Source organism: Canis aureus, chromosome 35 (assembly GCF_053574225.1).
Source record: "Canis aureus isolate CA01 chromosome 35, VMU_Caureus_v.1.0, whole genome shotgun sequence".
Taxonomy (NCBI): Eukaryota; Metazoa; Chordata; class Mammalia; order Carnivora; family Canidae; genus Canis; species Canis aureus.
The window spans coordinates 25,742,008-25,769,371 of NC_135645.1; the positions used below are offsets into that span (position 1 = coordinate 25,742,008).

General features: G+C 40.1%; 2 protein-coding genes across 23 annotated transcripts in view; one reads left to right on the plus strand and one right to left on the minus strand.

The window, feature by feature from the left end:
• The window catches only part of DCBLD2 (discoidin, CUB and LCCL domain containing 2), an 80,809-nt gene extending 57,946 nt beyond the window's left edge, over positions 1-22,863 (plus strand). For all 3 annotated transcript variants that reach the window (XM_077884398.1, XM_077884399.1, XM_077884400.1), the window contains 10 exons: positions 453-493; positions 1,322-1,537; positions 2,316-2,440; positions 7,008-7,158; positions 8,140-8,226; positions 8,366-8,488; positions 11,487-11,580; positions 15,209-15,258; positions 18,466-18,603; positions 19,412-22,863. In XM_077884398.1, the coding sequence (XP_077740524.1) occupies positions 453-493; positions 1,322-1,537; positions 2,316-2,440; positions 7,008-7,158; positions 8,140-8,226; positions 8,366-8,488; positions 11,487-11,580; positions 15,209-15,258; positions 18,466-18,603; positions 19,412-19,881 (1,495 nt within the window). In that variant the 3' untranslated portion in view covers positions 19,882-22,863. The remainder of the gene's footprint in view (positions 1-452; positions 494-1,321; positions 1,538-2,315; positions 2,441-7,007; positions 7,159-8,139; positions 8,227-8,365; positions 8,489-11,486; positions 11,581-15,208; positions 15,259-18,465; positions 18,604-19,411) is intronic.
• Positions 134-27,364, minus strand: part of ST3GAL6 (ST3 beta-galactoside alpha-2,3-sialyltransferase 6) — a 78,210-nt gene continuing 50,979 nt past the window's right edge. For 12 of the 20 annotated variants that reach the window (XM_077884404.1, XM_077884403.1, XM_077884413.1 and 9 more), the window contains 2 exons: positions 26,115-26,267; positions 17,908-24,475 (listed from right to left, as the gene is read on the minus strand). In XM_077884404.1, coding sequence (XP_077740530.1) covers positions 24,389-24,475; positions 26,115-26,267 — 240 coding nt within the window. In that variant the 3' untranslated portion in view covers positions 17,908-24,388. Of the gene's footprint in view, positions 9,533-17,907; positions 24,476-26,114; positions 26,268-27,364 lie in introns of those variants that run through there. The other 8 variants (XR_013372522.1, XR_013372521.1, XM_077884411.1 and 5 more) reach the window with 8 other exon arrangements.

Genomic DNA, 27,364 nt, shown 5'->3' on the forward strand with positions numbered 1-27,364 from the left:
GCTGTGTTTATTTTCTGTAACAAATGCAATCTCTTCTGTTTGTAGCCAGCTTTTTTCTGTTTACCCAAGGAAACTTAAGCCTCATTCTCTGAGAATTAGTGTACTTGCAACAAAAGCAAATGACACAGAAAAGTTTGAGGAATCAGTTTATTTCCATGAAAGATAAATTAAGTACATGTTAAAGGTTACACGGGATTACTTGGCACATTTCATGTATGAGACAGGCACTAGGTACTCGTAGAGAAAGTTGATTATGCTGATTTCAGAAATTGTTCTGCTTTGAAATGAGACCTTTTTTGCCTAAGAATAGCATCGGTTGTCTAACATATAGCCATAGAATATCCTTAGTTCTTTATATAGTAAAGTAAAAACAAAAGAAAAAGTTTTACTTAAGAAAAATATAGGGAAGTCAATATATGAGTGTCACCAAGAACAACCTTTCTCTCTTTCAGGGGACACTTATCTACAAGTCTTTTTACATTTAAGACAAGTGGTAAGCCTCTCATGGACTTTATAACTTATTATAATTTGCATAATAGTTAATATTTTTAAAATATGTAGTATTCCAATTGCTGGTGTTTTGCACCTTCTTGTATGTCACAATAATATAATAGATGGAATAAACTGGAGGTTTTATATTTAATAAAGAAATGATCATGTAGCAAGGAAAGTTCCTTAGGAAAGGTTATTTTTTAAATATGTCTGAAGAAGGAATTAATTCAACAGAAAATACTTATTGAGTGCCTTTGATTTGTTAGGCACTGTCCTGGTGCTAGTGAAACAAAGGTGAACAGAATAAACAAGATCCTCCTTTCTTGGAGCTTAGATACTAGTATTGAGAGATTAACAGTAAACAGTAGGTAAATAAATTACTATATATGATGTACTTTTTATAATATTATTGAAGATGTAGAAAAATCGGTCAAGGAAAGCGGATATAGGCAACGCAGGAGTGCCTGGCTTGGAGTTTTAAGTGGGGTCAGGATAGGCCTCATGGAGAATGTGACATCTGAGCAAACACCTAACTGCAGTAGGGAGTGAGTCCTCCACTGGTCTGGAGACAGTATCACAGGGAGAGGATAATGTATTCCCATTAAATTAATGGTTATTGCTTGTGAATAAATATGTCTGTACATTTCCTGATGAGACACAAAGACATGGACCCAAGAAACATTTGCCTACTTTTGTTATTTCTCTATTACAGTATATTATTAGGACAGTGTATATTAATTGCATATACAATAGAAAGTTTCCAGTGAGCAAATTTATACAGATTTTGAATTTATATCTAGAAACCAAATTTCTGTCTTTTTTGTTTCAGGTTGTTATGGAACCCTGGGGATGGAATCTGGTGTGATTGCCGATCCTCAAATAACAGCGTCATCTGTGCTGGAATGGACTGACCACACAGGACAAGAGAACAGTTGGAAACCCGAAAAGGCCAGGCTGAAGAAACCTGGGCCTCCCTGGGCTGCTTTTGCCACTGATGAATATCAGTGGTTACAAATAGATCTGAATAAAGAAAAGAAGATAACAGGTCAAGAGACATAATTTTCTAGAATGCTTTATAGTTCTGATTTTATTTGGAAATCTGATGACATCTAAGATTTTCATAGGAAATTAGGTCACTGCCAATTTAATTGTATGGTTTTAAGTTTTCTTTACTGGTGTTAAGTATTCCAAAAGGCGGTTTTATTAAAACGTGGCAGAGTAAAGGTGTTGGTTTTTGATTTTTACTAGCTTTTCGTTTTTATCGTAATAAGATTCTTTTAAGGTAGTGTTTCAATTAAGTGATCTTGATATTTGAAATTACCATCTCTTCTAGTTATTAAAGGAAATTCATGTTCAAGGAGTTCATTTTAAGTGCTATAAATAATATTCTGCATGTGTCTGAATACAAATTTATTTGGAGCAATTTATCAAATGGTCAGTATAATTTATTAGAATTATTAGGTGAGGTAGTTTTGTTAAAGATTTATTTTGATTTGGCACTGAAAAAAATAATTGTTTTAATCCATTCATTCCCAGGCAGTCATTGTTACTTGGTAGATGAGATATATTTTGCAATGACATGAATACAGGCTGTCAAAATAGAACAGTCCTTTCCCTATGTGCTCCCCTAACTCTTGTGTCTCTACAAGGGAACAAAGGCAAGGATTTAGTTGCTATTATAATGAAACCTTGCACTTGGAGATGGTAATGGGCCATTGGCAAGCATGCTTTAACAGTGCACTTTGGATGTTTGTGCTTCAATGCTGAACAGACTTCAAGGATCAGACTGTGTGCACTAACGAAAGCAACTTTCCATTCCCTAGGCATTGTAACCACTGGCTCCACCATGGTGGAACACAATTACTATGTGTCAGCCTACAGAATTCTATACAGCGATGATGGACAGAGATGGACTGTGTACAGAGAGCCAGGCGTGGAGCAGGATAAGGTAAGATGATTGCCAGGGTGTTTTTGAAAATGGGCCTCTGCCAGAAATCGTGGACATTTTCATGTGCAGTGTTCATGTTAGCTATTGCTAGGTCTTTGCTGTCTCTTGGTTATGTAGGTTGTGTTGGTTATTAGCCGTACTCTTCTAACTGTGGTTAGGAAATTCTCAGTGGTTCTAGGTTCCTTTTGATGATCTCAGATTTCTTAACTCAATTGTTTAGGTACTTGATTAAGAAGTTCTAAAAAGAAGGGGCACCTGGCTTGCTCATGTGGCAAAGCGTGTGACTCTTGATCTCAGGGTCATGAATTTAAACCTCACTTTGAGTGTAGAGCCTACATAAGTGAATGAAGGAATGAATAATTTTCAATCAGTAGTGGTAACTTATTAAAAAAAATTCTAAAAAGGAACTTGTAATTTCTTGTCATAAATAAGTTTTTCCTGTTAATCCACAGAATGATGGAGAGCCTAATTTGTCCCCAGATTTCTTCTATGGAGGCAAGGGGACAACAGACAATAGCTGAAGGCAAAAGTGCATTATAGGATGGGATGTAGACTTGAAAGTTTATTTCAAGATCACTATAGCAAATTGGGGCTTAGAAAACTTTTTTCCTATCTGAAGTGTTTCCTTAGCTTCCATGCTAGTTGTCAAATTGTTTTAGTTCACAGACAGTGATAATGCAGGAATGTTTCAGAGCAGATGATCAGGGGTGGGGAGTGGGGAGTAGTGGCTATCCTCTAGATGACACTTTCACCTGGGCTTCTGGCCTGTGATCCACCACGAGGACCTTGGAACTCGGGGAAGTCCTTGCTCCCAAGGAAGGCCAAGTTCTTCTCATCTAGAACTGAAATTATACTCACAATTTTTTTTTTCATGAAACTTCCCTGAGTTCCATTTCAATTCTATGATACCCTCCGTTCTCTATCGTATGTATGATTTGCTGATATGTCTTCAATTTCCACTTTTCTTATCTCTCTATTCAGAAAACTCGAGGGGCTCCTTATAATCTGTCATGTGGATCTAAACCCTTCCGTTGTTACTCAAGGCCTCCTTCCTCTCTCTTCTGCGTGATAGCACATGACCTTCATCTTTGGTGAGGCTCTACCCATTGAAGTAAATAACAGTATTGTCTTTGTACCTATCTTCCTTCTGCTTAATAACCTCAAACTTGGCTACTTTTTTACTCTGAGCACATCCATACCTGTTTGTAGAATATGTATTGTACTTGCGGAATATAGTTAACTTTTTGAAATTATAAAAAAGTATCCATGATTCTATTATAAAAACATCTAGCACGATTGAATTATATTTCTGAAAAAGACTTCCTTTTTTGCTTCATTTTTGAAGGATAATTTCATTAGGTATAGAATTCTAGGTTGATTTTGTTTTCCCCTCCACACTTTAACTATGCTGGTCCACTGTTTTCTGGTTTACATTTTTCCAGTAAGAATTCTATCTTTCATGCCTTTGTTCCTCATTATGTAATGTGTCTTTTTATTCCTTGACTGTTTTTAAGATTTTCTTTTTAACATCTATTTGAAGCAATTTGATTATTTTGTGCCTTTGTGTAGTTGTCTTCATGTTTCTTCTGCTTGGGCTTCTTTGATCTCTTGGATCTGCTATTTATAATTTGCATCAAATTTAGAAAATTGTAGGCCATGTTTCCTCAAATATGTTTTCTCAAATATGTTGCCTCCCTAATTCTAATTACATGACTATTATGACTCTTAAAGATGTCTCACAGCTTACTGATGCTCTGTTCTTTTTTTTTTTTTTTAATCTTTCTCCCAGTTCTAGTTTGGAAAATTTACTGTTTTGCTTTAAGTTCACTAATCTGTTCTGCACTAATATATTAATCCCATCCTGTGTACTTTTATCTTCAACGTTGTATTTTTGCTTCCAGATATTCAGTTTGGTGCTTTTAAAATTTCTTTCAAGTCTCTCCTGAACATACTTATGCTTTTTTCTACCCCTAAAACCTATGGAATATATAGTAACTCTTTTGATGCCCTTCTCTGCTAATTCTGTCTACTAATGTGTCATATGTGAGTCTTTTTATGTGGATGGATATTATGAGTTATATTCCCTGGTAATTTTTGGTTGGTTGCCAAACGTGATGGACTTTTATGTTGTTTGGTGCTAGGGTTGTTTTCTGTTTTCTACATATTTTAGAGCTTTATTCTAAGACACAGGTTACTTGGGAATTATTTGGTCTTTTTAAGGTTTGCATTTTAGCTTTGTTAGGCAGGACCTGAGCAGCTTTTAGTTCTAATTTTTTTTCTGCTACTGAGACAATACTGTTCCAAGTCCTCAACCCAAAGTCTCATACATTATGGGTTTTCTCCATGCTATCTATCGGTAATGTGAGCTGTTCCCAACCCTGCATAGCTCTGAGAATTGTTGGGCTGGCTCCTTTCCAACACTTCTTTTCCCATCCACAGGTCGTTTACTTTACATGCAACTGAAGATTTAAGGGGAAACCCCCCCTACAGATCCAAGAAGTCCCTCTTTGTGCGGTTCTCTTCTCTCCTATACTCTGTCTTGCACATTCTAGCTACTTTGGCTTCTCCATCTCTGAGCTCTGTGTCCTCAATTCAGGAGACCACCAAGGCTCTCTCCAGACAACACTGGGACAATAGAAAGGCTCGCCTCATGTGTCTTTTTTCTCTCAGGGATTCAGTGCGCTATGCTGCCTATTGTCCAGTGTTTCATATATCCTGTCTGATTTTTTCAGATGTGTAAGGCAAAGAGTAAACTTTTAGTCCCTGTTATTCTGTCCTGAAGAGAAGCGGAAGTCCTTACATTGAAGTATATGGAATACCAGTCTCTTGCCTCACTTACGTTAGCCCATCTGCTCTCTCATTGACCTCCAACTCCAGAGTAATTGATGTGTTCATTTCCACACCCTTTCTAAGCATGCACATATGCAGGAACACATACAGATTGAGATGGCTTTTAGGTTTGTTTTCAGAAGATAGCAGTGTATGTACAACTTCATAATATATTACTTTTTAATAGTGTGCCATATCTGTGTGTGGTGATATCTAATAAAATTTAAGTTCTTTGAGAGTGGAAGCTTTGACTTCCGTTTCCATTTTTATCCTCATGACACCTTGCAGACCTTCCTACACTCAGGGGCTTTTAATAAATGCTCATAGATTATAGCAGATCTTTTTTTACTTAGTTCATATAAAATTTTTCTCCCTTAAGCTTTTTCATAAAAATGAAACTATAGTGTGAAGTAAGGCCTCAGGGATAGTTTTTATGTCCTAAAATGATTACGGTTCCTGTTCCACTAAAATAATAGACTGCAAATAATTGCCTTCATTTCAGAGTAATATCTGAGGAAATAATGGAAGTTTACTAGGTAGGGGATTATTATAACTTCAAAACAAACCTTGTAGAAAATGAAGGCTGTTAACACGTCTTAGAAATTTACAGTCTAATACTTTGTGAATCAGCCAAAAGAAAGTAGCTGTATTTGGACATGACTTGATTGAAGAGTTAAACATTAACTTGCTTTCACATCAACTGATAAAAATACAAACCCCTTTGGTTTTAGGCAGCTATCTATCTCTTGGCAGTCTTTAGAAACTAGCCTGGTGATTTCACCCAAAGGAAAAGGGAGGACTTTTTGCTTAGTGGAGCTCTAGAGTTAAGTCAGAAAACTTGGACTCAAGTCACTGCTCGCTTATTGACGTTATCCAGTCCACTTACATTCTGGGAGCTGCAGTTTTCTGGGTCCTGTGTATTTCATGGGGTTGTCCTAGAGAACAGTTGAGATAATTATGTGAAAATGCTTTGTAAATAAGAGCCCTTCAGTGTTATATATTATCATGATTTGCTTGAAATGGTTGAGGGGATGAGCTAGTCACTTGAAATCGTATTTTTACCTAATACATAGAATGCATATAATACATAGAATGCATCTGTTGCTGTTTACATGGGTTCATTAAAATTAGGCAGCAGCGTTTCAGAATCACTTGTCTGGTTTAGATAGCAACAAGGAATGAAAGTGGGTTTAACATGAGAACTGTCTTTATGTCGTTTATCCAGTAGGTGGGGGTATCTGACTGTTGCATATTCCTTAGTCGATGTTCACTTTCTGTGCCTCTTCTGTGAGAAAAATTATGAAAAGTACACAGTAAAGCATTTCCTCTAAGACTGTATGTTCAATTATGCTTCACTTTGAAAATTAATATATTTGAACAGTTGGTAATCCCACAGGGCTACAATTCCTAATTTACTAATAGAATTATACTGCCTCACGGGACTGAAACCCTCTTCCCAGTTGCCAAGTTAGCATTTTTATTATGTTTAAATCACATTAAAATCGTTTGTGTATTCAGTACTTTTATAAGTGTTTGATTAAGAATGTGTAGCTTCTTAATAGTTTGTCCAAATTATGATTAATTTATTTTCTGAGAAATTAATTCTTACTGTCATACTTTACAGATGTCATTTAAGACCCAGAGCAAAAAAAACAAAAAAAACAAAAATGTTTCAGTGGAACAGTATAACCCTGACTTCTGTTGATGTAAAGTACCAATTTTTTGTTGTTTTTTAAAGATATTTCAAGGAAACAAAGATTATCACCAGGATGTGCGTAATAACTTTTTGCCACCAATTGTTGCACGTTTTATTAGAGTGAATCCTACCCAGTGGCAGCAGAAAATTGCCATGAAAATGGAACTGCTTGGATGTCAGTTTATTCCTAAAGGTAAAGCAACAGTATTTTATTTTCACTGGATTAATTTAAAATGGCTTTGCGGCTCTCAGAGAAGATAAGTAATGATAATACGAGTGTTTAGATTTTAATTACAACATCTTCTTAAAGAGGATTTTTATCTTTTTATTTTTTTTAAAGATTTTATTTATTTATTTATTCGTGATAGAGAGAGAGAGGCAGAGGGAGAAGCAGGCTCCATGCCAGGAGCCCAACGCAGGACTCGATTCCGGAACTCCAGGATCACACCCTGGGCCAAAGGCAGGCGCTGAACTGCTGAGCCACCCAGGGATCCTCCTTAAAAAGGATTTTTTAAAAGAAATAGTCATCCTATTAAAAAGCTAGTTACCAGGATGGTTTCCAAAGTTACAAGAAGAAGACAGAGCATCATTGATGAGATAATTCATATAATGAGATTGCTTTTCAGATCTAGTCTCAATCTTCACAATTTCTAATCAGATTCCATGTAGCATAATATCGTATCACAAACACCAGTGGTTATAGCAGTAAGCTTAAGTGCCGTTCCCTTTGAAAAAAAGGAAAAGTGTAAGTAATTTCCCCTCAATATTGTAGAATATTTTAATACGTTGTTTACTGTTGTGTATCTCCAGGACCTGCCCCAACGCCCACACGTAGTGGGCGCTCCACAAACCGTTATTAGATGAAATGAAAGAGTCGTATGTCAAACTGTGATGATACTTCTGTAGCTTTAGAGTTTAACATCATCCACCTCCTCAGTGTCCTCCTTCTAAGAAAATTATTTTTAAGACAGTTATTTAAAAAATGAGAGATCCCAGTAAGCTTATATATGTAATGCATAGTATATTTATCCTTCTGGCATATTGCTCCCTGAGACTTAAAATTACCGAGCAGAAATGAGTACTCTAGGAAATGTTGGAAACATTTAAATTACTGTTTTTTAACTATGACTCTTACCAGCAAAAAGGTATAAACTTTTCTAAACTACTTTTCAAGGTCGTCCTCCAAAGCTTACTCAACCTCCACCTCCTCGGAACAGCAATGACTTCAAAAACACTACAGCCCCTCCAAAAATAGCCAAAGGTATGCTTCCTTTGTAAGTATGAGAATTTAGTATTCCCTGGATTTGTGGTATAATTTTCCATAAATAAAAGCGTTATAAAATATTTTAATCAGGTTGATGTAGATGAAAGAGTAAAGAAGTTTTAAAACTTTTTTCTAGGTCGAGCCCCCAAATTTACTCAACCACTACAACCTCGCAGCAACGAGTTTCCTGCACAGACGGAGCAAACGACAGCCACTCCCGATATCAAAAATACTACCGTAACTCCAAGTGTGACCAAAGGTATGCAGATCCAGAAATTAACTCCTGTCACGTGGTAGCATTTTATGTTGTTTGTAACAAATTTTCAGGAGCATTTCCAGCTTTCAAACCCTCAGTTTCTTTTCCTCTTAACTGTGTTTCTTAAGAATAGAAGAAACTTTTATTCCTCTCTAGAAAGGAAACTGATTGCATTGCTCTGATTTCTCTTCTCTGGTGTCATGTAGAATTGTTCTTTAAATATTTAGAAATGGCTGCTGTATTCTGGGTCTCCTCTTGTGATCTTTTCTCCCCACCACAGCTAAACACAAGGAGTCTCTCTTTCTAGAAATAATTAAAACCGTAACAGGTTAATTGTTTGTTTGTTTGTTTGTTTGTTTGTTTGTTTGTTTGTAAAAACAAACCTTTTTTCCCCCTTTGGTTACAAATTAATTCGTTGAATAGGGAATTTGGTGGCACAAAGGGAAGAGGGGGGAGAAGAAACCAATTTTGATGAAAACTAAGGCTTTTTTTAAAAAAGTACTATGAGTTCATGTATTTATTAAAAAACTTTGGTCTTTACTTTGAAAATGTTTGCAATCTTAGTTTTTTCAGATTATAAAGATAAATGAAGTAGAATTTATTTTCACATTTTATTGGTGATAAATAAGGCATTAACACATAGGAAGCATAGTACTTTGATTTTACTAGTTGTTGCAAAACAAAATTTCAACTGAATTTGGAAAAAAATCATCAGTGTCCCAGAGGAATGAATTTCAATGTTGGCAGATAAAGCATTTTTGAGACCGTGCAGAGAAGAGAAAGCAATTCATCCCGAGGTAACCTGTGCCACACAGAACTTTATTCATTCTCAGTTTTTAAAAATTTGCCTGATTCAAGATAACACACTCCAACTTCGCACATGTCACTTATTCCCGTATCTTCTAAGGTACATTCTAAACAGACCACTTTCTTTCTCACGCTGCTGGAAAAGCTAAAGAGAAGCAAGACTTCTTAGAGACGAGAGACCCCAGTGTCCCACAGAACTTACCGTTCTGTTCTGTGTGAGCAGAGTCCCGGACCACGTGCCTGGATGGAAAAACCGTCATTTAAAAGTATTGCTCATCTTAAAATCTGATTATAGAATCTTAAAATCTCAAGACTAAAAGTGTCCTTGAAGCATTTTCTTCCATAGCCAGGATTCTTGTAAGCTTCAGAAGAATGACAAAGAATGCACAGGTCTTTTCAGTTAAAAGACCTCATGTCTCCTTCTCCCTGGACAGTGGTATATGGGCTTTTTATTATGTTTCAAACCTAAGGAGATTTTTTTTTAAACTTCCAATTAAATCAGACTGTCTACCTGAACGTGAGTGTTCTCTCTCCAGTTTCACAAATTTTAGGGATACCGCACATTTACTTTTCTGAATTCTTCGTGCTTTCTAGAAAGCCTGAGTCCTGATTTCTCTTTTATGTGCTCCTCCTTTTCCAGTTTTACATTCAGGCTGAGAGCAATGCTGGGGAATATCCTATCATGATCAGACTCGTGCCCCTGTAACTTCTTGACTCCTCTGCACGTGGAGCCCCAAGCACCAGCCGGCCGGTCTTTCTATTCTCTGGTCAGCCCATCTGTCTGTTCTCAGACTTCATATTTTTCAAACCCTTGACTCAGAAATTCTTTACTCACTCTCAGTCACCACTTCTACTTTTCAAAGGAGGTAGCAGGTAGAAGGAAGCTCCCTATTTGTGGAACTTGCCAATGCACCTGTGCCCTCTGTCCACACGTGGAAGGGGGGATTCCTAGCACTGGCCGGGGCGGGCCCGCCTTGCGCCCTGGTTCCCACCCATCCAGCTCCTCAGAGGCCCCTCGCCCTCTCCTGTATCTATCCACTGCCTCTTTTTACGGTATGAGGGAGCGTAAGATGCTGTGGGTCAGGCCCCGCAGTGGCTGGCCCTTAGCCCCCAGCAGGATCAGTGGTTGCTGCTGTCGTCCCCGTTGCCACACTGGGGGCGCCAGGCTCGGAGGGAAGCTGATGTCTCAAATGACCTTCTGCAGACCATTTTCTGTGTCTGGGCTGGGACTTCCTTATCTACAGAAGGAGATAAGGGGATTGCGTGATCTCCTGGTGCAAGCTCCTCCTTGCAGGCCGAGCTTTCAAGCTCCTCCTTGCAGGCCAAGCTTTGTCCTTTCCTGCCCTGTTGATGCACATTGCCTTTTTCATACTTAACGTTACGATGTTACCTTCCCAGAAGTATTTCCCCCACCAAGTTGCAATGTCATTTCCAGTGGCTGGATAGTGTTTGACTACGCGAAGGATACTATGATGCATTTATTCCCTTCCATTGTTGGGCATTTGGATCATTTCCAGTTTTTCGCTCTTTTGCAGCTACAGAAACAATCCACTTTAAAAATGCGTCTTTGAATGTTGTCTTAATTTTTTTCCCAAGAACAGACTCCATACGTGGAATTGCCACGTATCCCATATTTATGCGTACTGCCCCAAAATGAAACAAAGTATCATTTAAAGTCACATAAAAATAACTTTCTTGGCATCCTGTCTAGCATTACTCTTTTAAATATTTGCCAATTCGATGAGTGGAAATAGCATCTTGTTCTTGTTTTAACTTCTGTTTCTATGATTACTGGTGAAGCTAACATGTCGTGGTCACTCGCATCTTTTAATTGTATTGCTCATTCATCTCTGCTGTTCTGTTGATTGGTTTTGACTTGTAAATTCTGTAATATATAAATTACAGGAACCCTTTATATCAGATATTCAGAACTTACAAGTTTTTCATTTGTCTTTAAGTTTGTCTTGGTGATTTAAAAAGTCACGAAAAATTTTAAGTGTATGCAAAGTTGAAGTAAATAGCGCGATAGACTTCACGTTAACAGTCAAAGCCTCTGCCGTTAACCAAGACAGGCCCACGCTCACTTCATAAATAATGTGTATGGTATTTTCTGAAATAGAAAAGCTTTGAAGGATGATAGGGGTAATAACTTTCCCACTTGTGCTTCGTGACTCTGCCTCTGGTGTGTTTGCAGATGTAGCCTTGGCCGCGGTCCTAGTCCCAGTGCTCGTCATGGTGCTCACCGCTCTCATCCTCCTAGCAGTGTGTGCTTGGCATTGGAGAAGCAGGTTGGTACACAAAGCAGTTCGCCTGATTGATCCAGGAAGGGGTGTTTCCAGGTGTGAAATAGAAACTAAATATAGAAAGGGCACCTGGGGGGCTCAGGGGTTGAGCATCCACCTTTGGCTCAGGGCATGACCCCGGGGTCCTGGGATCGAGTCCCACATCAGGCTCTCCGCAGGGAGCCTGCTTCTCTCTCTGCCGGTGTCTCTGCCTCTCTCTCTCTCTGTGTGTCTCTCAGGAATAAACAAACTCTTAAAAAAGAAAGAAACTAAATATAGAAGGTGAAGTACTATCCACCTTTTTTGAGGAGAGTTAAGGTAGTTATTAAGGTAAAAATACATTTGTTTCATGAGTTTATATCTGATTTTAAATAATTCATTTTAATTTAGAAATTGGGAAAAATAGTTAATTGCACAATAAATTATATAGTTAATCAGGAAAAAAACATTTATTTCTCCTTTCCATAAAAAATGAGTATGTTCAGTAACACAGTGGCTAAGTTCCTTTATTGTACCAGGACCTGCTTTACGTGCTGGAAGATACACATTGATCAGAACAGCCTGCCACATAATAGGTGCTTAACTAATATTTCCTGAAAGAATCTGCATGAACTATCTCCCAGGTGCTTGGCAAGGCTGACTGATAAGGAGCCATGATATGGCTTCAAGAGTTATTTTTGAGGTGCTGGGGAGCACAGATGTGAGAACCAAGAGCATCATCTGAAGCCTTTCTGCAGGAAGAAGTAATCCTCAAGTTTGTTTTGCCTTAAAGAGAAGGTTGAAGGAAGGTAGAGGCCAGCGCAGCCTCTGTGCTTGAGTGAGGGTAGGCTTGGCCTGGGATGGTGCGGAGGAGGGACCGTGGAGCTGCACCTGGGCCTGGATTGGGAGGCTGCGGGGAGACAGATGGGGGTTCGCTCTGTAGGTGGGCCTCGCCCTGAGGAGGGTGGAGCAGATGGCCCGTCCTCAGACCCCCAGGGCTGGCTGGCCACTAGAGAAGGGGGAGGGCTCCAGGATGACCGAAGTTTCTGGCTCGTGCAGTTAGACCCGTAGAGATGTCGTGAGTGGAGATGACAGAGCAGGAGGGACAGGTTTGGTGGAGCAAGAGCATGACTTGATTTGTTCACTGAAATATGTGAGCTCCGGCCTTGGGCTAGGGAGTGATCCTGTGCTGAGAGTCGGGCGGTGAGCCCCAGAGCTCCCAGGCCGGGGGAGGATCCAGAGCGGGAGATGGTCAGCGGTGGTACTGACCGTACGGCGGGGGCCACGGGGGAAGCGGAAGCAGCAGGAGGATCCTGGATTCATGGTCTCGGGAAGGCTGTCTGGACAGAGGGCCAGCAAGTTACTGTGAGAGCAGTAGGGAAAGGAGGGACAGGGGCTCTGGAAAGGTCCAGGGCAGAAAGTTCCAGGTGCTCTTGGGGACCTGGGTAGAAGCAGTAGTAACAATGAGGACCACAGCAATGGCTCGTTTGTATAGACAATTAAAGCTGATTTTAGAGATTATTGTGTTTTACATGGTTCAATTCATTGTAACCTCAAAACCACCTCCAAAGCAGGTCCTGTCTCACAGGAGGAGACCGGACCTACATGACCTGTCTGAGATCACCCCACCCACACACACAGCACAGCAGGGCTCGGGCCTGTGGACCACTGCTGCCCTTGCTGCCCTGCGTGTGCGGTCGTCAGGCAGTCAGGTCTCGTCCACTTGGGTTAAGGCGTAGGAGGTGAGGATTGGGGAGTCAGGTTGTAGGGCAGGTGGGAGGCAAGTCCTGAGGTCAGTTCGGGCTGGTGCTTAAAGGACCCTGTGGAGGGTCAGATTCTCGGGACACAGGTGGAAATCACGCCTGTTCAGGACAGCCTGTTCAGGACAAAACGTCTGAGCTGCAGAAGTGAAGTTCTAGGAATGTGGGTAAGGGCTTGTGGGGTGGCTCAGGCGGTTAAGTGCTGCCTTTGGCTCAGGTCACGATCCCAGGGTCCTGGGATGGAGCCCAGGTCAGGCTCCCTCCCTCTCACTCTGCCCCTCCTGCAGCTCATGCACGTGTACACATGCACGCTTTCTCTCTCAAATAATAAAATCTTTAAAAAATAAAAAACTTAAAAATAAAAAGAATGTAGTTGAAATTTCTAATGATTGGCTTCAGGAGATGCATGAATGGGGATATGGAGAATAGCTGGGAGGAGAAGAATAATAAACAGAGCTGCAGCCTGCTGAATCCTTGACCCACGCTAAGCACGCCTGTTCTAAGCACTTTACGTGTAATAAATAACCTGAAGCTTTGTCACTTTAGAGTATATAAAATCTTTTTAGTACAACCTTTGGCTGATAATCAGACGGTTAATTTCTTGTCCCAGCCATATAAGGTGTCTAACTTCCACTTAGAATATTTTTGAGAATATATTTGGTTTCTGTTTACTTTTAAGTCTTAGGATGATTTCAGGATTTTCAACATGTACCTAATTATTAAACCAGGCTTTTAGTGTTGGTTTTATTTTTTATTTATTTATTTTTTTTTAGTGTTGGTTTTACATTCTAGTTTTTAATTAGCAGCTTCAGCACCTACCATCTCTTCCAGAAATTTTACATTATCCTGTACTTTGGGGAAAAAAAAAAAAAAAAAAAGACCTATTTTAAATCCAGCCAGACTTTAGAGTGAGGAAGATTTTCATGTCAAATAATAAAAATAATGTCTTATACTGGAGAAGAATTGTTTTTAAGTAGGAAAAGCACAAAGCTGAGGCTCTCTTGAGAAAGCCGCATTTGTGATATTGAGCAAGTCCTGTAACTGTCTTGTCCTCATTCACACACTAGAGTAATTTCTGCTTTCTCTTTAGCTTGCAAAGCATCAATTTGCACTAGATTTGAATTCTTGAGTCAGAACATGTCCTTTTAAGGCTCTTTGTAGATAGTAATCTTCATGGAGAGGAGGGAGGTTTCTCCTGGGTAAGATGCGTCCAGATTCTGTGAGGGGTGGATGAGGGACAGTCCTCTTCTTCATTGCCTTGGCCTCTCAGGCCTGGAGCATCCTGTTCTCACTCTGCCACTTGTCACTGTTGTAGCTTTCATTGACCCAAGCTGGGATGGCCATGGGAATGAACCTGGTGCAGTTACAGAGAACGTGACACTTTAAACTTCTTAGGGGCAAAAGACCACGGAAGAAAGACAGAAAGTTGGGAAAAAGAGCAATGCGGAAGCACATGTGGGGATTTTTTTTCCATAAATTTTGTGAATCAGCTGATTTGCATAGTTTGTATTTGAAACCAACAATAACTTTCCCTAACAATAACTTTCCCATAAGAAGCCACGTGTCACCCATGGGTCTTTGATTAGATTGTTTTTGTCTACATACTGAGCCTTTCTTACTCCTTTATCCCTTCACCCCTTGAGTGGGAGGTACCTTGGGTAACAATAATTCTCTCAGGAGATAGTTGTTTAAAACTCCTGGAGAGTCCAGAACTTGAATGTCAGCAGTGGCAACTTGGAAAGGCGAATGAAATAGAGGACCCTGCCGAGTAGGTCAGCAAATGGAAATGTGTACTCCTGACTAATTATTAACTTTAGTGTTTATCCTAACTTTCAGAGCTGTCTTACTTGGGAACTCACTGTTTGCTAACATGTTTTTTTTTTGTATTTTTCCAGAAAGAAAAAAACCGAAGGCACCTATGACTTACCTTACTGGGACCGGGCAGGTAACTCAGGGCTTTGCATCCCCTTCCATCAGAGGGAATCCACACCTTGCGGGTGGCAGTAGTGAAGGAGGAAAGTTGTCTTCAGGCCCACATAAACTCCCCAGCACTTGTGAGAACAAATGGTGTTCCTCTAACATTCGGATCATTTTTACTCTTCTGGAAAATCTCTTTTAGTCAACAAGTAATGAAATGAAAAGAGAGGATTTCTTGGAACATGCGCTCTGTTCCGCTCTCCTGGGAAACCTGTGTGGTGTGTCCAATGGATCTGTTTTTCTTGAGGAGACTGGCTCTCTGTGTGGCCTGTGTGAGCACTGTGTAAAGAGGTCGTGGTCTTGGTAACACTGTGTGTTTGTCCCTCTGCTGGGGGTACTTTCCGAGTATAGTCTAGCAGTTGAGGAACTGTCAGGCCTGCCATCTCTGCCATGATGAGCTGTTGTTTTCTGAATTCCTACGCTGTGTGGCAGGGGGCAGGTGGTAGCAGAGGACGCCAGAGGCCCCCTATAGCGTCCTACTTTCCAGTCTGGCTGGAAATAGAAGGACTGGAATAGAAGGCAAAAGGGTTCACTGCTGTGACTAGGGTAGAAGAGACCACGTGCTGGGGGTAGAGTCTGTGCTGCCAACGCCCCAAGGTAGATCATGGGAAGCATTTCTTCAGAAAAACTTACTAAAAAAAACCAGCCTACAACAGACAAACAGGTATCTGGCTGCACTTTTATAGCAGTGATTTGCTTCTGTATATGCTTTTGATAGAAATTTCTACCATGCTCTGCATTGCACTAGACATCCTATCAAAGAAAAAGAAACAAGCTTGAACAACTTACAGATTTAGAACAAGAACAAACTAAACCCAAAACTACCAGAAGGAAGAAAAACAAAATGAAGAATGGGAAAATAGAGAAAATTGGGTGAAACCAAATGTTCTTTGAAAAGATTGACAAAACTGACAAGCTTTTAGTTAGATGGAATAAGAAAAAAGATTCAAACTACTAAAATCAGAAAAAAGTGCAGGCATCACTATGATTCTAAAGAAATAAAAAGGATTAGGAGAGTATTATGAACAATCATATGCCAAAAATTGAATAACCTAGACGAAATGGACAAATTTCCAGAAATATAAAACCTACCAAGAATGAATCACAAAGAAATAGAAAATCTGAATAGAGCTGTAACTTCTAAAGAGATTGAGTCAATAATCAAAACTTAAAAAAGAAAAATCCTAACAAACATTTAAAGTAGAATTAAACCTTAAAGTTTACACACACACACACACACACACACACAAAAAAGCTGTTCACACCAGTAACTGAGCCAAGTAGCAGAATACAAAGCATGTTAAATCCGTTTCATTTCTGTGCACAGTGAACGATCTGAAATTATAAAAAACAGTTTCAGTTACAATTGCGTCAAAAAGAATAAAATACTTAGGAGCTCATTTAACCAAGAAGGTAAAAGACTTGTACAATACAAACTATAAAAATTGCTAAAGAAATTTAAAAAGATACAAATGAAAACACCTCCTATGTGCATGGGTTGAAAACGTAATATTGTTAACATGCCAGTACTACTACCCAGAGCAATCAACAGATTCAGTGGCGATCCCTATCAACATGTGTATGATATTCTGTACAAATGGAAAAACCCATTCTAAAATTCATATAGAATTTCAAGGGACTCCAAATAGGACAGTCTTGAAAAAAATAAAACTGGAAGATTTTACAGTCATCAAAACAGTGGTACTGGCATAAATATACACCAGTGGAATGGAGAGCCCAGGGATCAATACTCATAAATATGGACAAATGATTGTTGGCAAGGGTGCCAGGACCATTGGGGAAATGACAGTCTTCAGTAAATGGTGCTGAGAACAATGGATGTCCATATATAAAAGAATGAAGTTGAACTCCTTTTTAACACCATTTGTAAAAATTAACTCAAAAGTGGGTGAAAACACCAAAATGTAATATCTTAGTAAGACTCAAAAAAAAAAAAAAAAAAAGGGACAAAAAACTTGATGACAATGGTGTTGGCAATGACTTCTTAGCTATGACACCAGATGCACAAATTTCAAAAGAAATAAAATAGACTAGATGCCTGGAAATGTAAAATTTTTGTGCATCAGCATATATTATCCACAGCATAAAAAGGCAACCCACAGAATGGGAGAAAATATTGGCAAATCCTGTATTGGCTAAAGGATTAACATCCGGAATATATAGAGAACTTCTAAAACACAACAACAAAAAACAATTCACAAATGGACAAAGGACTTGAGTAGACTTTTCTCCAAAGAATATATACCAGTGGTCAATAAGCACATGAAAAGATGCTCAACATCGCTAATCTCTAGGGAAATGAAAACTGTGAGATAACACCTCACACCCATGAGGTGCCTCCTCTCGAAACTGAAGACAGGAAGAGTTGGTGAGAATGTGGGGACATTAGAACCCTGTGTACTGTTGGTGGGAACATAAAGCGGTTCAGGTGCTGGGAAAACACAATGGCAGTTCCTGATAAAACGAACCGTATGATCCAGCAGTTCCACCTGACAGAATCGAAAGCAGGGTCTCAAAGAGCTACTTGGAAGTCTGTTTCCATAGCAGAGTTCTTCACAACAGTTAAAATGTGGAAGCAACCCAAGTGACCATCAGCTGACGAATGGAAAGGCAGGATGTTTTATTAGATACATACAATGGAATATTTAGCCTTAGAAAGGACAGATTTTCTGTAATAGGCTACAAGATGGATGAAGCTTGGGACATTACACCAAGTACAATAAGCCAGAAAAGACAAATACCGCATGGTTCCACGTGGGTGAGTACTTGTAGGAGTCAAAATCCTAAAGACCCAGAGTAGAACAGTGGTTGCCCTTGGTGGGGGGAATGAAGAACGAGGAGTTACTGTTCCACGGGCATCAGAGGTCTGCCTTTTAGTTTTACAAGGTTAAAAGTTACAGAGCTAGATGCTAGTGGTAGCTGCACAACAGTGTGAGCCCCTGACCTACGCTTAAAAATGGTTAAGATGGTAAATCTTATGTATTGTGTATTTTATCGCAATAAAAAAAAAAAAAAGATTGAACATAGAGGCGGGTTTGTTTAGACGTGTTACAGAAATGGCTTCAGTGCACCAGGGTTTCTCCTGTAAACAGTGTCATCCTGTCACACAGAGGTTTGTATTTAATGGTCTTTCTTGCTTACAATCACCGTGAAGGTTGGTGGAAAGGAATGAAGCAGTTTCTCCCTGCCAAATCGGTGGAACACGAAGAAACCCCCGTTCGCTACAGCAGCAGTGAAGTTAATCACTTGAGTCCAAGAGAAGTCACCACGATGCTGCAGACCGACTCTGCAGGTAACTGTGGCCTTGGCGCGGGAGAGGAAGACCCCGCTGCAGGTAGCTGCGAAGTGCTGTGGGACCTGCGGGGTCTTTTAGCTTTTCCATATGTAGGAGATGAACTATCGGCTTGAGGTAGAACTACTTTTTAAAAGGATGACCTTGAGAGAGTCCTTTCTGGTGCCTTAGATGGTCTCCAGAAGACATGAGCATGCACTTCTCGTAAGATTTTATTTATTTACTTCAGAGCGAGAGAGAGCATGAGCAGGGAGCCTGACCGGAGGCTTGATCCCAGCACCCGGGTCAGGGATCGTGACCTGAGCAGAAGGCGGCTGCTTAACCAACTGAGCCACCCAGGCACCTCCTATGAGCGTCCGACTCTAAAAGCTCTGGGCAATTTTATCTGTTTACCTGGAGTTTTGAGTGTTGTTAACAGTAGGAAAGACGGAGCGAGCCACAACAGTATTTATCCTATTAGTTTAGCACACATTTATTTTAAACGTCGTTCTATTTGAAAATACTATTCTAATAATGGAATTTTTTTTCACCGGTGAAACACTATTTGTAAATCTGAAGAAAATATATCAGCATTTTAAGATTTCATGAATGAGGCTTTATGGCATATTAATTTCTTACGAGATACAAGATCATGTTTTTAAGTTTTTACGTTGGTTCCGGTAGAGAAATCCATAGGTCTGTGTTGATAGGAATAAAAGCGCCATAGAGAGGTGTCCATTTTTGGTGTAAAGCTACGGCCGCCACCCCTAAATTGTATGATCCCTGTAGGACTGGGGTAACTTTTCTGTTGTTTCTGTGACGTCCACAGAGTATGCACAGCCACTGGTGGGAGGAATTGTTGGCACCCTTCATCAGAGGTCTACCTTTAAACCAGAAGAAGGAAAAGAAGCAAGTTATGCTGACTTAGATCCTTACAGCTCCCCGGTTCAAGAAGTTTATCATGCCTATGCCGAACCGCTGCCAATTACTGGGCCCGAGTACGCAACCCCCATCATCATGGATATGTCTGGGCACCCCGCAGCTTCCGTTGGTCTTCCCTCGACGTCCACTTTCAAGGCTCCAGGGAACCAACCCCCCCCAGTGGTGGGGGCATACAACACTCTGCTCTCCAGAACTGACAGCTGCTCCTCCGCCCGCGCCCAGTATGATACCCCAAAAGGCGGGAAGCCAGGTCCGAGTGCCCCGGACGAACTGGTGTACCAGGTGCCGCAGAGCACACAGGAGGTATCAGGGGCGGGGAGGGATGGTGAATGTGATGTCTTTAAAGAAATTCTCTGAAGGGGGTGCTGCTTTTTCTAGAGCATCGTTTTAAAGCACATGGCCTTTTTTGTGTTAGTGGTAGTAATATATAGAATGTATTACGTATCTGTCACAGACGTGGTGGGGAAATGTGATGACCGAGGTACAGGGAACTACTTACTAATCTTGCCATCTTGCTTTAAAAGTGTTACTGTGGCAGCTGCCGCTGCTTGCCTGTTAAATTTCCAACATCCTGTTTGTTACTACTGTAAAACACTATTTTTAATACAGAAAAAGCTCCCTACTATGCACTTCAAAGAAATTAAGAATCACTGAGAGTATTTATTACCAATGCTGCAGGTACGTTCATGAACTCCAGAGGTGGCTCTGTAAGCCAGACTGGCAATAACGCACGGTACTGTTCTTGAAATGTCTAATGGCTTGAAATTTTGCTTTGTGAAAGGTGGGTAGTGTCCTGAGTTCTCTTCTATTCCTCTATTTCTTATGGATTTTTTTCAAAAATTAGTGATAGTCATTGTTTTGATGGCAGTCGTACACTCACCTGTCTTAGGAAGCTCTCTGGGTGGAAACGGACTCGTAAGGGGCAGGCAGGGGCAGGGAGTCTCCACTTTCTGACACGCTGAAGAGCTTTAACACTTAATGGTGACTTGGATTCCTCCCTGCTCGTTCCATCTGGGGCCAGCCCCACTCTTGTGTCTATAAACTGTTGTGGGGTTTTTTTTTTTTTTTTTTGAGTGAGGCTTGCTTTCTCAGCCTCGTGACTCCTCTAATTTCAAAAAGCTCGAACAGCGGTTCTAGCCCTGCTCCCCCTTCGTTTGTTCCCAGGCGAGAGGCGTCTGCATGAACACTGTGAACAGGACCCCTTGCATTTACCACTGTGAGAAGCAGATTCCTTCCTCAAAAGTCCTAAAAATTACCTTAAAAAAAAAGGATTCACCCTCTTTGAGATTTTCCTTTGAACTTGAATGTATTTTTGGTCAAAAAGCATTTTTAATTATCCACAGTGAGGTACTGAAAGCCAGCATGAATTCCTCAGTTGTGAGTGTGCTCACCTAGGGACCAGATGGATGTCCTAGTATCCTTGCCGGTGAATACTGAGGTCTTGTTCTTGATGCTTCCAGGCAACTTCCTCATCACCCATTTGCCCAGAACTAGCTTTAGATAAGTGACAAAGTCCTGTACAAGTGATCAGCCCATCGCATAAGAATCAAAATCTTAGGCAAGAAGAGCTGGCCCTAGGACTAAAACATATAATTTGACATCCCCTCTTCTGTAAATCTTAGGTAATTTCCTTTAGGTTCTAGCCATTACTTACAGCCTCTGCCCCCAGATTGTTTCCAGAATTTGCTAGATTTGCAAAAAGACAGTGTTCGTTTTGCTTGCCTCAGTGTATCTGTATCCTAAAGCACTGCTTTAAAAATAGAATTCTTTCTGCAGCCTCTCTGCCCTCCAGTACTGTGATTTTTTTTTTTTTTTTTTTTTTTTGGTGTTACCTTGATTTGCCTTTGCTTTTCCAGACAAACTTTGAGGCATAATTTTATTCATTGAAAAAATATATTGTTTCAAGATATTTGAAACAAAAAGCACAGATGGTGAACTTTTATTAAGACACGAATGTGTGTAGCACAGGTATTAATGCAGGCATCCCCTTTCAGGTGGGAAGAGTAAACCAATTTATTTTTTTATTCATCCTCCATACATAATAAATAATTTCCCCAATCAAGGCCTGTTTGAGAAGCTTTAAGAGAAACCATTTCATTTTCCCAAAGATGCCTGTTCTTTTTAATTTTGTACACCTGATTTTTAAGAGGTCAATGTTTTCTTAAATGATGAACTACCAATGATTTTTATAAGTTTTTATTGCTTTTTATATTTTGCTTTCCAAATGAAGAGCTGAGCCTGATATAGTTCTGATTTTGTACTTTTAGTTCATTTGTTTTCATATTAGAGTTTTGTTTTTAACTACATATATCTGATGCAGCTTTGGAGACAATCAACTGAACATGTGAACGTAACTTTTTTTACCCCACCCCCGCCAAATTCCCTTAAATTTTTATTCTTTGCTTGAAACTGGTTTTTTGAATGAACTTTTTTCCTGTTAGCACAATTACAAAAATAGAATCAGACAGTGGTACAGCAGGTGCGGCCCTTATAAGCTTTCCTAAAATCACACTGACTTTAACTGTGCTGGTTCCTAAGGTCATTTAATAGTAAAGATATTGTGAATGCTGAGTTATATTAAAAGCTGCAACACTAACTGGATCCTACTGTATGTGCAGGGTCTAGTCCAGTTATTTAAATTCATGTTTCACTATTTGCACTTTGCATTGAACAATGGGTTTATCAGCTGATGCAGTGGTTCATGTAGAGAATTTATACAGCACTTGAAATTACGGTGTCCTGCGTACTCTTGCCCGCCCCTGCCCCAGCAGAAAATACACTCCTCTAAACCTGAAAGTGGCCGTAAGTCCGGAGACAGTGAGAAAGCCTGAACTTCTTTGCCTTGGCTCCACACTGACACCTGGAGAGCAAAAGGGCTGAGAAACACCAGGTCAGATGACAAGAACTACGAGTGAGAGGCGAAAACTTTTTAAACCCTTTTAAAGAGAAATCAGTTAAGCTCTACCTTTAGAAAACTGCTTATTAGCTCTGCTTTTCTGTTCTGAACTTGAAGTCCCTAAACTGCAAAAGTCTAGTAAGAGTTGGATAGTTATGAAAATACTGTTGTTTTTTTTTTTTTTTTAGGTCAACTGGCACCGATTCTTATTTACTCCAATTTGTGACTAGGTTTTTTTTTTTTTTGGCACTGGGAAAGGTGAAAGCAAAACATATTGGAAATAAAAATGGCTTGAGTGTCAGTGATAGTCTCCCCGAATGTACTTTTCTTACCTCGGCATGTACTGTAGTCACTCGGTATTTGTATATGTTGCTAGAATGTAGATTGTATAAATAGTGAGATTTTAACGTGTTCATGTGTTTTTAATAAATTGTACATATGTATCGGGCTGAGAGTTTCTTCTGGCTTATGTGAAGCCACGCTGAGGTTTATAGCCTCAGCTCCCACTGTACAAAAATGCCGATTCCTCAAGTTGAGCATCTGCCAGATACCGTACAGCCATTATTTCAGTCCATAAACACTTGAAAATGCCACCTGGGGTTTTTCACTTTGCAGCCAGGACTGTCTTTGTACCCTGAATGAGTCCACCCATGGAATCCCAGCCGCCAGGCTGCAGCGTGCAGCTGTGTACGTGCGGGAACTTTCCACCTCCGTTACAGGGGAATCAGCTGAAGCCACGTAGACATGGGTTCAATCAACTACGAGGCTTCTCCCCCCTTATGCCGTGCTTCACGATTTATCCCAGTGGCTGCTCTCATATTTTGTCTCTGAGACTCAGAGGCAGGCTGGTTTTCAGGAACACCAGCAGTGTCTCTCCATGACGATTATCGCTCAGAGGATAACAAGTCCTTCAACTCTTACCTCTTCTGAGAGCTGTTCATTCCATCCCTCTTTGAGAAGAGAGACGGGCGCACGTTTGTTGGACAGGCTGGTTTTGACTTGTCTGCATCCAGCAGGACTCTTCTCTGATGCACCCTAGGTAGCTGGGTAAGCCTTCCCTTTGAAGATGGGATTTCACCGTGGACAAGTGAGATTTTTCACGAAAGGACCATTTAAATCCAAAAACAGCCTGAGGAGTCTGAAGGATTTACCTACTGTGCCGTATTCATCTTTCCTATTTCAAATAGTAAACTTCCAAATTTTAACATATTAAGGCAGGCAAAAGATGACGTTTAAGAACTGTCTCCTTGAGGTGGCCTAGCTCTGCTTCTTTGTATGAACTTTAAAATAATGCAGCCACCAGACTTTAGTAATTGCATTCCTAGGTTGTTTACTCATCCAGAATTTCACATGTAGCCTGTTTCCTCCACCTTAAAAACAAACACCTTTCATTTTATAATCTGGTTTACTTACAGGAAAAAAAGCTTAATGAAACCATTATGATCTTAGATTTCATAACCGTACCTACTGCTATGGTTGGGCCTGCTTTAAGATTCAAATCCGTTTCCTCGGGTTCAGTAAAAAGGAACTCGATACTTGCCTAAACCGGTTCCAGTTTGCACAATCACATGGCTATTCCCCACCAATTTACAGTAGCCGAATCCGCCACCAACTCTGTTCAGAGTTTGTGGTGGTCAAGCTAAAGCCCCTTACTTGGACGTCACATGCCCTCAGAAGTCAAAGATGAAGTAACTATTAAAAAAGATGTTTAAAAACACTTCAGAGAACTAAGGTTGTTTTAAAACCAACGCAATCAAAACTTCCCGGATATCTAAGCATATCTTCTTGGTTTTTATAAATTAAATATATTCACAGAAATTAAGCTGGTGGTTATGAATCACCAGGCAGCAACAGACTGACTATACACAATTTTTTGACAAGTGCATCCAACATATTTAAAAATAAACTAAAAATTGCAGTATAAAAATAAAACTAATACTCTTAGCATCATCTGCAGAGTCTGTAGGGTCAATCTTCAGTCAAGTTGATTACAAAGTTTTTTTCTAGAATGTCCTTCAAAAAGAGCTGTTCCGCTGTCACATTGTGATACGCATTCTAAAGAAGAAAAGTAAAATAAAATCACCATCTAGCCCAATCTCAAGATAGTAACAGCAATAGTGGGATATGCTATCTAAAAAGCGTCTGACTAAAAAAACTCAAGTGAACAAGTGTACAGGTCAACTTTTAACTTGTTACCTTTTTCCTTGTTCATTCCTTTGCTAGAGTTTTCCCTAAAGCCCACTGTTTCCACTTAAACTATCCCATAAAAGCACCCCCTCATATCATTCCCTAATCTCCCAAATCATGAAGTCAAACTAGAGACCAAAATTTTAAGTCAAAATGGGTTTGTCCTTTAAGCACCTGAAATGCATGTTTTTTAAAAAATAATTCAGTTCTAGGGATCCCTGGGTGGCGCAGTGGTTTGGCGCCTGCCTTTGGCCCAGGGCACGATCCTGGAGACCCGGGATCGAATCCCACATCGGGCTCCCAGTGCATGGAGCCTGCTTCTCCCTCTGCCTGTGTCTCTGCCCCTCTCTCTCTCTCTCTCTCTCTCTCTGTGACTATCATAAATAAATAAAAATTAAAAAAAAAAATTCAGTTCTAGGGACACCTGGGTGGTTCAGCAGTTAAGCATCTGCCTTAGGCTCAGGGTGTGATCCTGGAGTCCTGGGATCGAGTCCCACATCGGGCTCCCTGCACGGAGCCTGCTTCTCCCTCTCTCTGTGTCTCTCATGAATAAATAAAATCTTTTAAAATAATAGTAATAATTCAGTTCTATTGACGATATCCTCATTTTCCTTAGGAAGGTGTTTCAATGTTCTGTTATTTAGATCACTAGAAATCCCACAAGTGCTACAGGAAAAGATGAGGGCTGAAGAAAAATGATCCTGAAGTATGTCCCACGATGGGGTGGGAGACGAGGTAACCTATGGTCTAACCCGAATAATACCACTTCCTCGGCGTATGTAATGTGTGGGGATGATGACTTAAGGGGACTGATTACATATGATATGTCCACATACTGTACAGCAAACCATTCAGATTTCCCTATTAAAAATGCAAAGATAACATTTTAGTCCTATCACTTGTGATATGCCACTAACCTCAGCTGGACAACAACTTCCCATCCAGTTAAAAACTCTTAGCGATCCAATCACCACCATTGATGTTTTCATTCAAAAGAAACATGCTCTACTCTAAATGTTACCTTTCTGACTATGAATATTCCCTCATGGAGTTAAAATGTTACAGACTTCTTCAATATCTACTTTAAAAAAAAAAAAAACACCTTTGAAAAACACAGCAAAAAGCTACATCATCTTCCCAACTCCAAATTTACCTTCTCCTTTATGGTGTTTGCAGTGCACAATCCTCTTAGATAAGGGTCTCTGTTCCATGGCCATGCTTTTAAGTGAATTTGAGATATTATCAAGAGCAAGCTGCCTAGGTGTAGATTTAAATAGTGCAGAGATGATGGCAATTAATAACTATGTCCTTTTCCCAAGGGTCTGAGGCCCACAGATTGGAATTACTGTGCTAGTGATGACCCTAGATTTGAGTCCCAGTTTCAGCTCGTGGTAGTTCTCGGTAGAGTTAAGCAGCTCTCAGACTCTCAAAACCTACTTCCTCAGGGAAAACAGGGGCTTTCCGACTCTAAAGGTCAAAGATTTCACCCACGTGTGTCGTGTGTTACCTTATTCATCAAAGACATGGTCGCGTTCCCATAATAGTGTAAAGGGCTCTTGAGGTCAGAAAAATTGTATTTAAAACCAGCAAGGTGAACTTCGTGACATATGTGAAAGGCCAGCGTGATGGCAATAATTCCTGTTGTTGGGTGTTTGGGTTTCTGGGGAGGGAAATGAAAAAAAGTGTTTTTAAAACTCAAACAAGATCCTTGTTTCCAAAGCATAGTTGGGTGACCTCATCATACAAAACCAGGACTTCTGAACACTTATTCAGATGAGAAATACCTAACTTCAACCCTCATCATGTCTAAGGCCCAGGCCCCGGTTAATTTCCTACCCCTGAAGAGCATATAAATGTGACTGAAATCTTAGAAAATCTTTCTGATACACCTCAACTGCAGTATTAGCCCAGGGGACAACTATCCAAGGAAGAAACACTGAGGCTCGAGGAGACGGATGCTGCTGCTACCCCAACTTTATAAAACATGCGGAGCCAAGCTTCCTGTACAAAAAGCAGCCTGAATTTTGAACCCGTACATGAAACGTAAGGTTAGTTCGCTAATGGATGGAATCACGGTAAAAGGCTTCATTCACATAAGCCTTAAAATAGATCGCTTTTATAATAATTTACTTCAATAACAAATAGTAAGATTCTAACTTCCATAGAAAATAAAAATTCCAGATGTAAACATGATAAAGTCAGTGGAGACTGGACCCTTATCAACTGAAAAGCCAAAAGGAGGAAAAAAAAAAAAACCCACACAAGCACCCCCATGAGAAGGCAGTAACAGATGTTTGACAGGCAGTTTTTAATTCTTACCAGGCTGGCCTTCTAGGGCAAAAACAAAACACATCTTAAACTCTTTAACACAGCAGTCTAAGGAGACTTCCTTTCCATTAAAGGTGTGACTTAGAGTCCATGGAAAGAACACAATGATTTTGAGAAAGAGAGAAAAGAAAAAAAAAAAAAAAAAACAAACCCCAAGAAGCACCATAATATCAAACTCCAGGAGGCAAGCTCATCTGAAAACTGCCTTTTGCAGAAGCTTTTCTTTACCCCATGCCCTACTGTGAACACCGTAAGGCTTCACCATCTGCTAGAAAAGGAAATTAGTGGTTGGGGTTAAAAACCTGGGAGTCCTCCAACCTCCCTCATCCCATCGCTTTTTCCCTCTTCTGTCCTTCTGTCCTCCACTTCCTTTCTTCGTACCTTAGAGTACTTCATTCATCATCATAATCACTCCCTTACAGAGACCTT